Source organism: Marmota marmota, unplaced genomic scaffold (genome assembly GCF_001458135.2).
Source record: "Marmota marmota marmota unplaced genomic scaffold, marMar, whole genome shotgun sequence".
Lineage (NCBI taxonomy): Eukaryota > Metazoa > Chordata > Mammalia > Rodentia > Sciuridae > Marmota > Marmota marmota.
In genome coordinates, this window is record NW_026000174.1 from 65,628,041 (window position 1) to 65,641,930 (window position 13,890).

The following is a 13,890-nucleotide window of genomic DNA, read 5'->3' on the forward strand; positions in this document are numbered from 1 at the left end:
TCTCTCTCTCTCTCTCTCTCTCTCTCTCTCTCTCTCTCTCTCTCTCTCTCTCTCTCTCTCTCTCTCTCTCTCCCACCCCCCTTTTGTGCCATGTTCCTGGCTAATACTTTCCTCCACTATATTCTTCAACCATGATACTTCAAGGAATGGAGTCAGCCACCTATGGACTGAGACCTCTGAAACTGTGAGCCCCAAGATAAACATCTGTCCTCTAAATTTGCTTTTTTGGCTCTTTTAGTCACAGCACCAAAAAAAAAGCTGACTGAAACAATGCCAAATAGCTCCCACTCAGCAAGTCCAACACAGATTTCTTGATTTTCTCCACCAACATTTCTCCACTTCTTCTCTAGTTCTCTTCCTTCTTCTATAGTGGCATTAATTCTAGTAACTAGTCATTTTTTAAGGCCAGAAGCTTATATCCTCTTTGATTCTTCCATTTCTCTCACTAGTAGTTCTATAATAGTGGAAAATAATCTTAATCTCCAGAAGGTCTTGATGCCTCTACATTCCCCAAATCCAACTCCTTCTTTCCATCTCCAAGATATCTACTTACTTCAGACTCCTATCATCTCTCCTCTGGGCTACTTCAATAGACAGTTGATCCTTGCTACCACTCAGTGGAGAAATAAGACATTTAAAAGGCAAAGTTATAAAATTCCCATTTGTGGGGATAAGTGCATGGAGTACTGCATACATGGCATACATTAAGGGCATCTGAGTGGCAGGCCACTCCCCTCATGCCAGGCATGTGAGTGGCAGACTGCTTACCCTGTAAGCACAGATCTGGGTGTGAGGCCATGGGTGTGAGGCCTGTGCTTGCTCCACAGCCCACTCCTCAATTGGTTGCTGCAAGGACAGTTATCAGAAATTGCATTGGTATCTACCTGTAATCTGCTTAGCTATTGCCCTAGTATAAATACGTGGTAACTGTGCAATAAAATCAGACCTGCTTCCTGCTTGGCCTCCGGAGAACTTGTTTAGGGACTCCACAGCCACACACTCCTCTACCCAGTTTTGTGGACCTCCTTGCTGGACAAGAGAGAGCCCATACACCCATTCAATAAAAAGGCTGGGAATTGCAACAAGAATAACATGGGTAGAAGTACCACTAAATAGGGAATCAGGGAAGAGACGTTTCAGAAGGTAAGATTTGATTCTGAGTACCTAGAAGTTGGGCTGACAAGTGCACAGGAAAAAGCATTATAGGCAGAAGGAATAGAAAATGTAAATGCCATGTGGTAGAATCTAGATAGATGTTCTGAAGACTAGCAGAGAATGGAGAAGCGGGTAGACAAGATGAGGAAGGGAGGCTGGGGCCATATGATAGAATGGCAAGACTTGATAAGAAACTCAAAGTTTTATTCTATGTATGACAGAATATCACTGGCTATTTCCTGGGTAAGAAAGGCAGAAAATTTTCAAGCTTGAGAAGACACAGGTCAACATAATGTGTGGATAAAATGTGTGTTATTAATGCAAGTCAAATGTTAGCTTCAAATGTGAGCTACACATACTCTAAAGTGTTCTAAGAAACTGGGTGGTTATTTGTCAGAAATGCAGAGGTCCCTTCATTTGATAGGGGGGTTGAACTCCATAACTTCTGGTACTAGAAGCAGGGGGAGGTGAGTGGGTGTAGAAGGAAGTTGAAAAATTGGCACCAAAGCACAAATGGATGGCAGTAATAAATTCTAATGTTCTAGAGCAAAACTGGGCAACTATAATTCACAATAACCCATAGTATATTTTATGAGTCACTAGAAGAGAGGAGCTTGAAAGCTCCAAACCAAAATAATGATAAGGAGAAGGAAATTTTCATTATCTGGATTTTATTGTTATATAAGGTATACATAAAATGAAATATCACATAGTCCTTCATAGTACAATTATTATGTGTTTATAAACATTTTTTTAAATGTTTAAGGTGATGGAAATATTAACCATATTGTTGTGATAATTACACACTGTTTGTATGTATTTAATGTATATAAATACACCAAATTAATGTACTCCATATATTTGTGAATTAAAATAATTAATAAAGTAAATTTATTTCCTGCCTTCCATCATTTACTACTTTAGATTGGAAAGGGCCATCTTACAAATCTCTGTCATCAGTATTGAAGTTAATCCTTTTACAACTTGTCTCCTGGCTGCTACTATTGCCTTCTATCAAATTATACTTCTAATTCAATAGTCACATCCCTACCATTGTTACATCCCTTATTAAGCATTTCATTGAGGTTTACATTACACGTAAAAGTGTAGATATCAAATGTTTACAGGTTTAATTATTTTCACAAAAGCATTGTATTTAACCAATCCTAAATCAATATAACATCAGTCTCATGAAGTTGTTCTTGGACATTCTCCTGGACACCATTCTCACCAAAGATATCTAAGATCATGAACTTTAACACCATATATTATTCTGTATGCTTTGGTCTTCATGGAACTTGAAATCATGTATTATATAGTCCTGGGTTATGTAATATTGCCCCTGTTATTACATGTGGCATTAGTTTCTTTTTTCTTGTGGCTCAATAGAAATTTATATAAATATAATACATTTTATTCTACTGTTTATGGTTAGTAACCTGAATCTATGCTCAAAGGTCCCACTGGAGGAAAATTAAAAAGCACAGTGGAGTTTAGAAGGTTTTGAGCCTTTACTTATTCATATATTTCTTTTAAATGTTTTGTTAATTCATTCTCCAATACAAATTGGTAGTACAGAGACCTGAAAACCAGGGGGAAATGAACTCTCTGAGCTAGAAAGCCATAGAGGCACCAATTATCTGTTGTATGTTCACAATTTTGAACTGAGAATACTAGGTAGCTCTAAGAATCAGCACTCCAATCAGTGTTCTTGTGGGAGACATGTGTGAATGACAGCCATGTTTGACTGCCTTCTGTAGCTCTGCCAGGGTGCTAGAAGCCACAAACTTCTCACCTCTTAAGTTTCATCCTCCTAACTTCTTAATAATTAACTTTTCTGGCTACAAATGTTACCTATTAAAGTCATTTCACAAGGACCAGCATCCCGGTTACAGATCCAGTGACTTACCATCCCATCAGGGCCACAGTGCTACTCAATCCTCAGATTTAGATTTTATAATGATGATTACCTCTGTATGTGTGCCTACACTGCATGTGTGAAATGATGACCAGTATTAAAGTATCTATGCTCATTTATCTTACAGGGTCTAGGTGGTTCAGAATATTGCCAAGACTAGGAACATACTTTTAAACATGCAAGTGCCTTCTCCCTGAACTCTACTTTCTTTCCCTTTGTTGAACTGTTACTCATACACCTCACATTCTGGATTTACTCTGCAAATTGCTCCCTGAAACTAATATGATTAACATACCCTTTTCTGTCCTCCTTAATGCAGAAAAAAATTAATTTTTCACAACAAGTTTTAACTTCCAGTGTATGTATTAAGCGCTAATACTTAGTTTGCTAGAGTCAGAAAGTGAGTCCAGTACACAGTTCAGTGCAAAGCACAGAGAGCTCATCAGATTTCTTAAATAAAGAAATAAGTATTTATTGAATACTTAATTTTACCAAGAGTCTAAAAGAAAGAGAAGTGTCACTCACCTGTCTGAAAGAAGGCTATATATCAGACTTCCCAACAGTGACCCAGTCATAAACAGAGTTTGAACCACTGATTTTAATGACTGGGATTCACAAACCAGGTCCCACTGGAGGAAAATAAAAAAGCACAGTGGAGTTTTAGAAGGTTTTGAGCCTTTAAAATCTTTGCAGTCAGTGAAAACAGAGTGCAAACTCCCGCATATGATCTCTGCTTTGTGGATCCTGCCCCGATCTCCAGCTTCACCTACAGTCTCTCTCCCCTGGTCGCCCTTCCTCCACTTTTTTCAGCCTTTCAAGTGCACTTGCCTCTCTCTTGCCTCATATCCTCCCAATATTCTGCACCTTTTTTCTGCATGACTTTATTAATTTTTAGCTTCAGGCCACCAACTCTCTTTATTTTATTAACTTATACACATTCTTTTTTATGCAAATGCTTTATTCTCTACTTGGAGTTCAGAGACATCTGATTACTCTAAGTACTTTTTAGTTCCATTATTTTTTATTAGTTGTTCAAAACATTACAAAGCTCTTGACATATCATATTTCATACATTTGATTCACACAGATTATGAACTCCCATTTTTACCCCGTATACAAATTGCAGATTCACATCGGTTACACATCCACTTTTTTACATACTGCCATACTAGTGTATGTTGTATTCTGCTGCCTTTCCTATCCTCTACTATCCCCCCTCCCCACCCTTCCCCTCCCATCTTCTCTCTCTACCCCATCTACTGTAATTCATTTCTCTCTCTTGTTTTTTTTCCCTTTTCCCCTCAATTCCTCTTATGTGTAATTTTGTATAACAAAGAGGGTCTCCTTCCTTTACATGCACAGTAGAGTTTTAGAAGGTTTTGAGCCTTTAAAATATTTGCATTCAGTGAAAACAGAGTGCCAACTCCCACATATGATCTCTGCTTTGTGGATCCTGCCCCAATCTCCAGCTTCACCTACAGTCACTCTCCCCTGGTCGCCCTTTCTCCACTTATTTTAGCCCTTCAAGTGCACTTGCCTCTCTCTTGCCTCATAACCATCCAATATTCTGCACCATTTTTCTGCATGACTTTATTCATTTTTACCTTCAGGTCACCAAATCTCTTTATTCCATTAACTTATACACATTCTTTAGCTACTACAATTAAAATATATAAAAGCACAATTACCAAAAATTTTTAAAACCCTAACATTTTTCCTCATCATGTAAGTGACTTAGAGTCCTGACTTTGACTTTTCTTAGCAGTCCATACTTCAAATATTACAATATCTCTCATCCTTGGCCACACATTGAATCACTAAAAGAACATCAAAAATGCTAGTTTTTGGATCCTATGCCCAGAGATTCTGATTTATTTGCTCTCAGGGTCAGTTTTTCAGCACTGAGAATAACTGACTTAGTATAACATTTGAATACTTTTAAAATTATAGATCTTTTTCACTAGATTAAATGATAATTATAGGTATATGTTTTGTTTGTTCAATTCATTCACTCTAATACTATACATTCTCCACAGCATCGAAGTGTAAGTAGATAAGCAATTGCTACCTGCAGAAGGACTAAATGTATAAAGCAAGCTTTTTCTTGGTATTACCTCCAAACTCTTTGATCATACAAACAGTATATTTAGATGAGGCACCTTACCTCAGTTATGATGGTGGAGGTGAAGTAGCTTCTGTCATACACCCAACCATCCACACAGGGTTCTGTGTCTGGCTCAGTTGTGTTGACGACAGTTTCATTCAGGTGAAGAAGATGCCACTGGGGATGGATGAAGCGACGACACTTCATTGGTTTCAGGTTCGAGTCCAGGGGAATGGAGATCCTCAGGAGGGCATCTTGGCTGAGGATCCCGGTGTCATTACCAGAGACAGTGTCATTGTCCAGAATCTGGACCCAGCAGCGATGATCAGGAATTGCTGCAGTGAAATTCTCCAGTACAATGTGTGGGTATGTTAGGAGGTTGATGACACAAAAGAGAACTAGCTGAAAGATTTGGAATCTCCCCAGGCCTCCAGCTTGATCCAGGAGCTCATCAAAGGACATTGAGGCTGAACAGGGGATCACTTAAAGGAATCACTTTATGGAGGTAAATTCAGCAGGAGAAAATGCTTCCTTTCACCAAGACCTATAATGTGTTGATCCTCATTCAACTTTCTCCTTGATGGGCTGTGACTCACTGCTGCAGAATAATGGGTTTAGACAGGAAGATAGTTTCAATAAAGCTACAGAAATATTTGGCAAAGAGACTTCTACTTGCTGACAACTGAACGCGGCTTAAAAGATTACTCTGTGAATGATTCTGATCTTTGAGCTTTCTGAGAAGTCAACAGTGGACTTTCAGTGGGTATAATCTCCACATGACCCTAAATATACCTTTCAATGATCTGTCCTTTTTAGAAAAGGAATGTTGGAATCTCAAAAGTAAAAGGCTTTCTGATATTACTGTGTAAAGAACAGAGCATGGTTTTCTTAGTTAGGACTGAATTTTCACTAGAAGTTAGTGATAAATATTCTTGGTTAAAATAAAGGAAAAAGGGATATTGAATGCAAATGCTGACTGTTGGTAACTGAAATTCTGTTTCAGTTTAAATAGTGACAGTGATTTTAAAGTTTTTGAAATATGGAAACAAGTATAAGGGACAGGGAGGAAGGAAACAGAACTTTTATGCCACAGTTTATTTTATCAGATTTGTTAATTTATTCAAATAGCATTTTGGCCTTTTATATCAATATATTTGTGTACTTAATTACAAATTTGGAGATAGTATATGAGTTTGCTGTTATAAGGTCTTATGTTCCAGTTAGTGAGAGAGAGACACATAAACAATTTCACAGAAAATGTTTAATTATTCCTTGGTAGAACGGGACAGGAGAGTCATCTCTCTAGAAGTAAAACTTTGAATTTGTGAAGAAGAATTCCTGAGACAATAAATGATTAAAAGGACAGCTTATGAACAAGAAAGTACATAATTATAAGTACCTAATTATATAAAAAAGGTTTGACATAACTGTACCTGCAGGATATTCCAAAGGTGAAGAACATGCAGGATAATAATGGAAGGAGTTGGACTGGTTGAACAAAACCAAAACAAGCAACCAAACAGAAAATCTGGAATTATTTATGCAAACTAGAGGGTTTTATTCTTTAACTTTAAATCCATCACCTGTGCAACATCTTAAAATGCAGATTTCTGTCCAGTATGCACAAATTCTTTCAGGAAATGACTTTTTGATAATTTAAGTGAAATGTTTTTAGGTCATACATAAAAGCATTAAAAATGTACATATTTTGTGTACCCTTTTATGTTTTGACACATTATACATTGTATAGTATTGGAATATGGCCAAACATCTGTTTCCTTAAACATTTATAATTTATTTTATTTAAAATATTTTTAGTTGTGATGGACACAATACTTTTTGTTTATGTAGGTTTTTTTAATGTGGTACTGGACATCAACTCCAGTGCCTCACACTTGCTAGGCATGTGCTCTATCACTAAGCCAGAGCTCCAGCCCTTATCATTTCTTTCATGGTGAAAATTATTATTATAACTTTTAAAAATGTACAGGACATTATTGTGAGCTAGAGTCTCCTCACTGTACAATAGCACACTGATATTTAATGCTCCCATCCAATTGTCATTTTGTACACATTGATCAAACTTTTGCCATCTGTCCACAATAGTCTCCCAAACCTTTGGCAATACCATTGTACTCTCAATTTTTAAGATTCTACACTTTTATGATATGCAATACTTGAGCCTGTTTTATTTCACTTAACATATAGACCTCCAGATCCATCCATGTTGTTGCAAATGACAGGATTTTGTTTCTGTTTTTTCATTCCACTAGCTTCTAGGCTCTTGCATTTAAAAAGTTCAAATATTTTTTATCAGTGCCTTATACTTATACATTGTAGTGGAGTTTATTGTGACATATTCATACATGCATGAAATGTAATTTGCTCCATTTCAATCCCCATTACTCCACATTCCATTGCCTCCCCTCCCCCCACCTTGGAATCCCTCCTCCTTCTCATTCTTCTTTATGAATATATATGTATATATATGAATATATATTTTATTTATTCATTCATTCATCTATGAAGACCTAGCTTGTTTCCACTACTTAGCTATTGTGAATAGGGCTGCAATGAACATGAGCACGCAGGTATCTTTTTGCACACTGATTTCATGTTCTTTGGGTATATTCTCAGTAGTAGAATTGCTGGATCATATGGCTTCTCTTTTCAATTTAAAAAATGTTTTTATTAGTGCATTATGCTTACATATAATAGTGGAATTCATTTTCACATAAATACATGCATAGAAAATAATTTGCTCCTTTTCAGTCCCTACTACCTCCTCTTTTCTTTCTGTCCACTGTCCCGTATCCCCTTCTTTAGTTCTACTGGTCTTTCTTTGATTAATTTATTGTTTTTAATGGATATTTTATAGATATACAAAAAGGAAAACTCAGTTACTGTGTTGTATTAAAAAAAATTTAGTGGGTGTACTGATGATTGAACCCAGAGGTGTTTAAACACTGAACCACATTTCCAGCCCTTTTTAAAATATTTTATTTAGAAACAGAGTCTCACTGAGTTGGCTTTGGACCATCAATTCTCTTTCTTCAGCTACCTGAGTTTCTGGGATTACAGGGGTGTGCCACCATGCTCAGCCACTGTGTTGTATTCAAATACATACATAGAATAATGTGGTCCATTTTATTCCACAGTCTCGTACTTTTTCTCTCTTTTCCTTCCCCTTCTATCCTTTTATACTACTCCACTATCTTGTGTTTTATTTTCAAGTAACTGCCCTCCACCTATCTTTTTCTCTTATTTTGCTCTAGCTTCTGTATGTGAAGGAAAATATTCAATCTTTGACTTTATAAGTCTAACTTATTTCACTTAGTGTTATGTTCTCCAGTTCAATTCATTTCCTAGCAAATGCCATAATCTTAGTCTTCTTCATGGTTGAGTAAAACTCCATTGTGTATATATGGCATATCCTGTTTTTTCATTCATTTATTAATGGGTATCTGGGCTGGGCCCATAACTTGATTATTAGTGAATGGCACTGCTATAAATATTGATATTCTTGTTTCACTGTAATGGCTTTCTTTCTTTCTTTCTTTCTTTCTTTCTTTCTTTCTTTATTTATTTATTTATTTATTTTTCATGTCTGACAAGGAACAGGATACCTGGGTCATAGGGTTGATCTATTCCTGGGCTTTGGAGAAATCTACAAACTACATTCCAAAGTGGTTGTACTAGATTTCAGTGCCACCAAAATATTTGAATGTATCATTCTTGCCAGCATTTATTATTCTTTGCATTCTCAATGATTGACATTCTAAATTGAGTGAGATAAAATCTCAGTATTTTTTCATGTGCATTTCCGTGATTGCTGGAGATATTGAGAATTTGCATGTATTTGTTTGCTTTTTATATTTCTTCTTTTGAGAAATATCTGTTTAGTTTTTCTTCCCACTTGTTGACTGGGTTTTTCCCTTTTTGTTAAGTATTTTGAGTTCTTTATATATTCTGGACATTAATCCCTCTAGGAGGAGTAGCTGGCAAAGATTTCTATAGGGTTTCTTTTCATTCACTTAATTGTTCCCTTTATTGTGCATAATATTTTTAATTTGATGCCATCCTAATTATTGATTATCAATTTTTTTGAGCTTTAGGATTTTGCTAAGGAAGTTGGTGCCTGCTCCAATATATTGGGGTGGTGACTTTATGTTTTCCTCCAACAGTTGCAGTTTCTGGTCTAATTCCTAGGCATCAGATCCACTTTGAGCTGACTTTTGTCAGGGTGAAAAGTAAGCATCTACTTTCATTCTTGTACATATGAATATACAGTTTTCATTAGCAACATTTGTTAAAAAGATCATCATTTTTATAACCTTGTTTTTAGCACCTTTTTGAGTATCAGATGGCTGTATATCTATGTGGTTTTGTCTTTATATCTTCTATTCTGTTCTATTGATGTTTTAGTTAGTTTTTTGCTGCTGTGAATAAAAGACCTGAGAAGAACAATTGTAGAAGAGGAAAAGTTTATTTAGGACTCATAGTTTCAGAGGTCTCAATCCATAGACAGCAAGGTCCAGTTCTCAGGGCTCCATGTGAGGCAGAACATCATGGTGGAAGAGTGTGATGGAAGGAAGCAGTTCACATGATAATCAGTAAGCAGAGACTCCACTTGCCAGGCAAAATATATACACCAAAGGCATACCCCCAATGACCCACCTCCTCAAGCCACACCCTACCTGTTTCCATTTTCACTCAGATAGTCACTTCAGGGGATTAATCCACTAATTGGGTTGAGGCGCTCATACCTTAATAATTTCTCCTCGAAATATGCTTGCATTGTCTTACACATGAGCTTTTGGGGGGCAACTAATATATAAATAATAATATTCCACACCTGACCCACAAAAGCTCATGTTCATCTCATTATGAAAAATACACTTAGTCCATTTCCAAGAGTTCCCATAGGCTGAACAGTTCAAGCTGCCCAAAAGTTTATATTAAAAAATCTCCTCTGAGACTCAGGGTAGGCTCATATCATGAGCTCCTGTAAATAATCAAAAGCAATGTACATGCATCCAAAATATAAACGTACAGGGACTTCAGGAAGTCTGAAATCCAGCTGGGCAAACAAGTCCTGTAGTTCCACATCTGGCATCTGGGCACATGGCATTATGTACTGTCTAAAGGGCTTGTTTAACTCCAACCTGTGGCCTTGTTGATTTTAGCCCACGTGGCCTTTCTGTTGGTTTGACTCACCTCAGTTGCTGCAGTCTTTCTCAATGGATGTTCCATGGTACTAGAATTTCTTATTCTTGATGGTCTGGAGCTTTTGCTTCTTCCTCACATCTTTATGCATTGCCCTCCTTGCTTGCAGGAACTATGATGCTGCTGCACTTTTTCTGGACTCCCACACCTTCATTTGGAATCTCAATGAAGGCTTCCCTGACCTCCAGACTCCACCATGTTATATTCCTGCAGAACCAAGTGGTTGACAGCAAGGTCTACCACCATCTTGAACACTAGCCAAGACTCCAGGGACCCTGGCTGTGGCAGCCTCTGAGTGTTTGGGTATTTTACTCTGTTGAAAAAACTCCTACGTTTCCTTCTGCAAGAAGGGGTCCCCACTGGTCTCTTCTCAAGAGAATTTTTACTTTGACTTTCTTGAGTCTGAGATGGATATGAACTTGCCATTTTCTGAGATGCTCTATAGCCATCTTTCTTATTGTTTCTGGGAAAAAGTTTTAGCATTTTAGTGTAGGTAATGTCTTTCACAAGTGCAACTACCCAGTTTTACTCCCACCTTTCAAGTTAAAGTTTTTCCAATCTTTCTGCTCTGCCTTTCTGCTCTTGATTATCACAATAAACGTGGTTAAAATCCACCAGCAACATGTATGCCACCACCCAAATTCTATGTTTTCTATATACTTCTTTCACCAGATTAGAGAGTCCATGCCTTTTAAATCAGCCTCACAGACTTCTGCAAAATACAGACAATTTCTCACTCAGAACATAACACAAATGGTCTCTACTGCAAATTCCAATACAGTTGTCTTTCTAAACCCTCTTGAGCCCTGTCTACAATCCATGGTTCTATTGGCATTCTGGTATCCTGAGCTCCCACCAGAATCAGCCATTAAGCTCTGCTTACAACAGTCTACAACATTTCCAGCCTGCACTACTAAACATCTCAAATTCCTCCCCCAAATTCCAAAAACCTCCAAAAGCTTCCAAACAACATGGTCACAGCAAAGGCCCCACTTCTCAGTACCAATTTCAGTTTTAGTTAGCTTTTTTGCTGCTGTGACTAAAAGGTCTGACAGGAACAATTTTGGAAGAGAAAAGGCTTGTCTTGGGCTCACAGCTTCAGAGGTTTCAATCCAAAGACAGCAGGCTCAATTCCTTAGAGCTCAAGGTGAGGCACAACATCATGGTGGAAGAGTGTAGTGGAGAGAAGCACCACATATGCTAATCAAGAACAGAGAGAGATTCCACTTGCCAGATACAAAATATATACCAAAAAGTCAGGACCCCAGTGTCCCACCTCCTCCAGCCACAACCCACCCACCTTCAGTTTCCATTTAGTTAATCCCACCAGGAGATTAAGTCACTTATTGGATAAAGACTCTCATAACTCAATCATTCCTCCTCTGAACATTCCTGCAGTGAGTCATACATGAGCTTATGGGGGACACATAATATCTAGACCATAAAAATTGGTCTTCATGTCTGGTATTTTTTATGGCAATATTCCTCCATGACTATAAACTCAGAACAAATTAGGTATAGATTGAACTTACCCCAATACTATAAGGTCCACGTGTAATAGTCACCACTCAGATCACACTGAATCAGAAAATGTTGAAAGCTTTTCCTCTGAGATCTGAAGTAAAAAAAGTTCCAATTCCCACACTTTTATTTAACTAGTATTCAAATTCATATTCATAGAAATTATGAGGATATAAGTTGGGAAGTAATACTCAAAATTTGCCTTTTTTGTGAAGACATAAAACAAATATACAGCAAAACCAAGAGTCTACTCCAAAAAAAATTCTTAGAACTGATAAACCAAACCTGTGTGTTATGTTTTTTGTTTGTTTGTTTGTTTGGTTGGTTGGTTTTTGGTATTGGTCATGGAACCCAGGGGCACTTAACCACTAAGTTACATACACAGCCTGGTGTTTTAAAGATTTTTATTTTGAGACAGTGGTTCACTAAGTTGATTAGGGCTTTTCTAAATTGCTAAGACTTGCTCTGAACTTGTAATCCTCCTGACTCAGCCTCTCAGGTTGCTGGTGATAAACCAGTTGAATAGTGAAAACTATTCAAAAAAGAATAACTGAAATGAGTCATATGTGGTGGTACACACCTGGCTTTCTCAGCTACTCAGAAGTCAAAGGCAGGCAGATTGCAAGCTCAAGGCCAGTCTCAGCACTTTAGCAAGACGCTGTTTCAAACATAAAAGTGTTGGGAATATATCTAACTTATATGGTACTTATATAGCATGCACAATAAGTCAATCCCCTGTGCTAAGTGGGAAAAAAATTAAAGAGAGAGAAAAAGGAGGAGGAGGAAGAGGAGGAGGAGGAGGAGGAGGAGGAGGAGGAGGAGGAGGAGAAATTAAAGAGAACACACACAAACTCACAAATGAAAAGAAGTTCTGTGTAGTATAGTTTAAGTTCTGGTATTGTGATGCCTCCTGCTTCACTCTTCTTGCTAAGAATTGCTTTGGCTATTCTGGGTTTCTTATTTTTCCAGATAAATTTCATAATTTTTTTCAAATTTCAAATGATATAGGATTTTAATTGGAATCACACTGACTCTGTTTAGTGCTTTGGATAATATGGCCATTTTGATAATATTAATTTTGATGGGGATGTGGAGGAAAAGGCACACTCATACATATCTGGTGGGACTGCAAATTGGCACAGCCAATATGGAAAGCAGTATGGAAATTCCTTGGAAAACTTGGAATGAAACCACCATTTGACCTAGCTACACCTCTCCTTGGTGTATACCCAAAGGACTTAAAACAGCATACTACAGGGACACAGCCACATGAATGTTCATAGCAGCAGAATTCACAATAGCTAAACTGTGGAACCAACCTAAATGCCCTTCAGTAGATGAATGGTTAAAAAGATGTAGCATACATACACAATGGAATATTACTCAGCAATAAAAGAGAATAAAATCATGGATTTTCAGGTAAGTGGATGCAGTTGGAGAAGATAATACTAAGTGAACTTAGCCAATCCCAAAAAAACAAATGGCAAATGTTTTCTCTGATATGCGGTGACTGACTCATAGTGGGGTAGGGAGAGGGAGCATGGGAGGAATAGATGAACTCTAGATAGGGCAGAGGTGTGGGAGGGGAAGGAGGGGCAGGGTGTTAGCAATGATGGTGGAATATGATGGACATCATTATTCAAAGTACATGTATGAAGACATGAATTGGTGTGAACATACTTTATATACAAACAGCAATATGAAAAATTGTGTTCTATATGTGTTGTAAGAATAGTGATGCATTCTGCTGTCATGTATTTTAAATATAAAAGCAATTAATAATAAATAAAAAGTAAAAATAAAACTAATAAAATCAATCAGAAGAGACAAATAAGGGAACAAGCCAGTATAAAGATATATCAATAGTAAATATTTATGTTCCAGACATCAGTACATATAGGTAGACCAAACAAGATGCAGATGTCTCCTTGACACACTGATTTCATTTCCTGTGGACATATACCCT

General features: G+C 37.2%; 2 protein-coding genes across 2 annotated transcripts in view; both read right to left on the minus strand.

Annotated features, from left to right (window-relative positions):
- Positions 1–5,918, minus strand: part of LOC125611964 (steroid transmembrane transporter SLC22A24-like) — an 8,963-nt gene extending 3,045 nt beyond the window's left edge. Inside the window, exons 1-2 of the mRNA XM_048787869.1 lie at positions 5,238–5,918; positions 3,599–3,702 (exon numbers count right to left, since the gene is read on the minus strand). Coding sequence (XP_048643826.1) covers positions 3,599–3,702; positions 5,238–5,639 — 506 coding nt within the window. The 5' untranslated portion in view covers positions 5,640–5,918. The remainder of the gene's footprint in view (positions 1–3,598; positions 3,703–5,237) is intronic.
- Positions 1–13,890, minus strand: part of LOC107135435 (steroid transmembrane transporter SLC22A24-like) — a 180,004-nt gene that overhangs the window by 33,365 nt on the left and 132,749 nt on the right. The gene's annotated exons all lie outside the window — the stretch shown is intronic.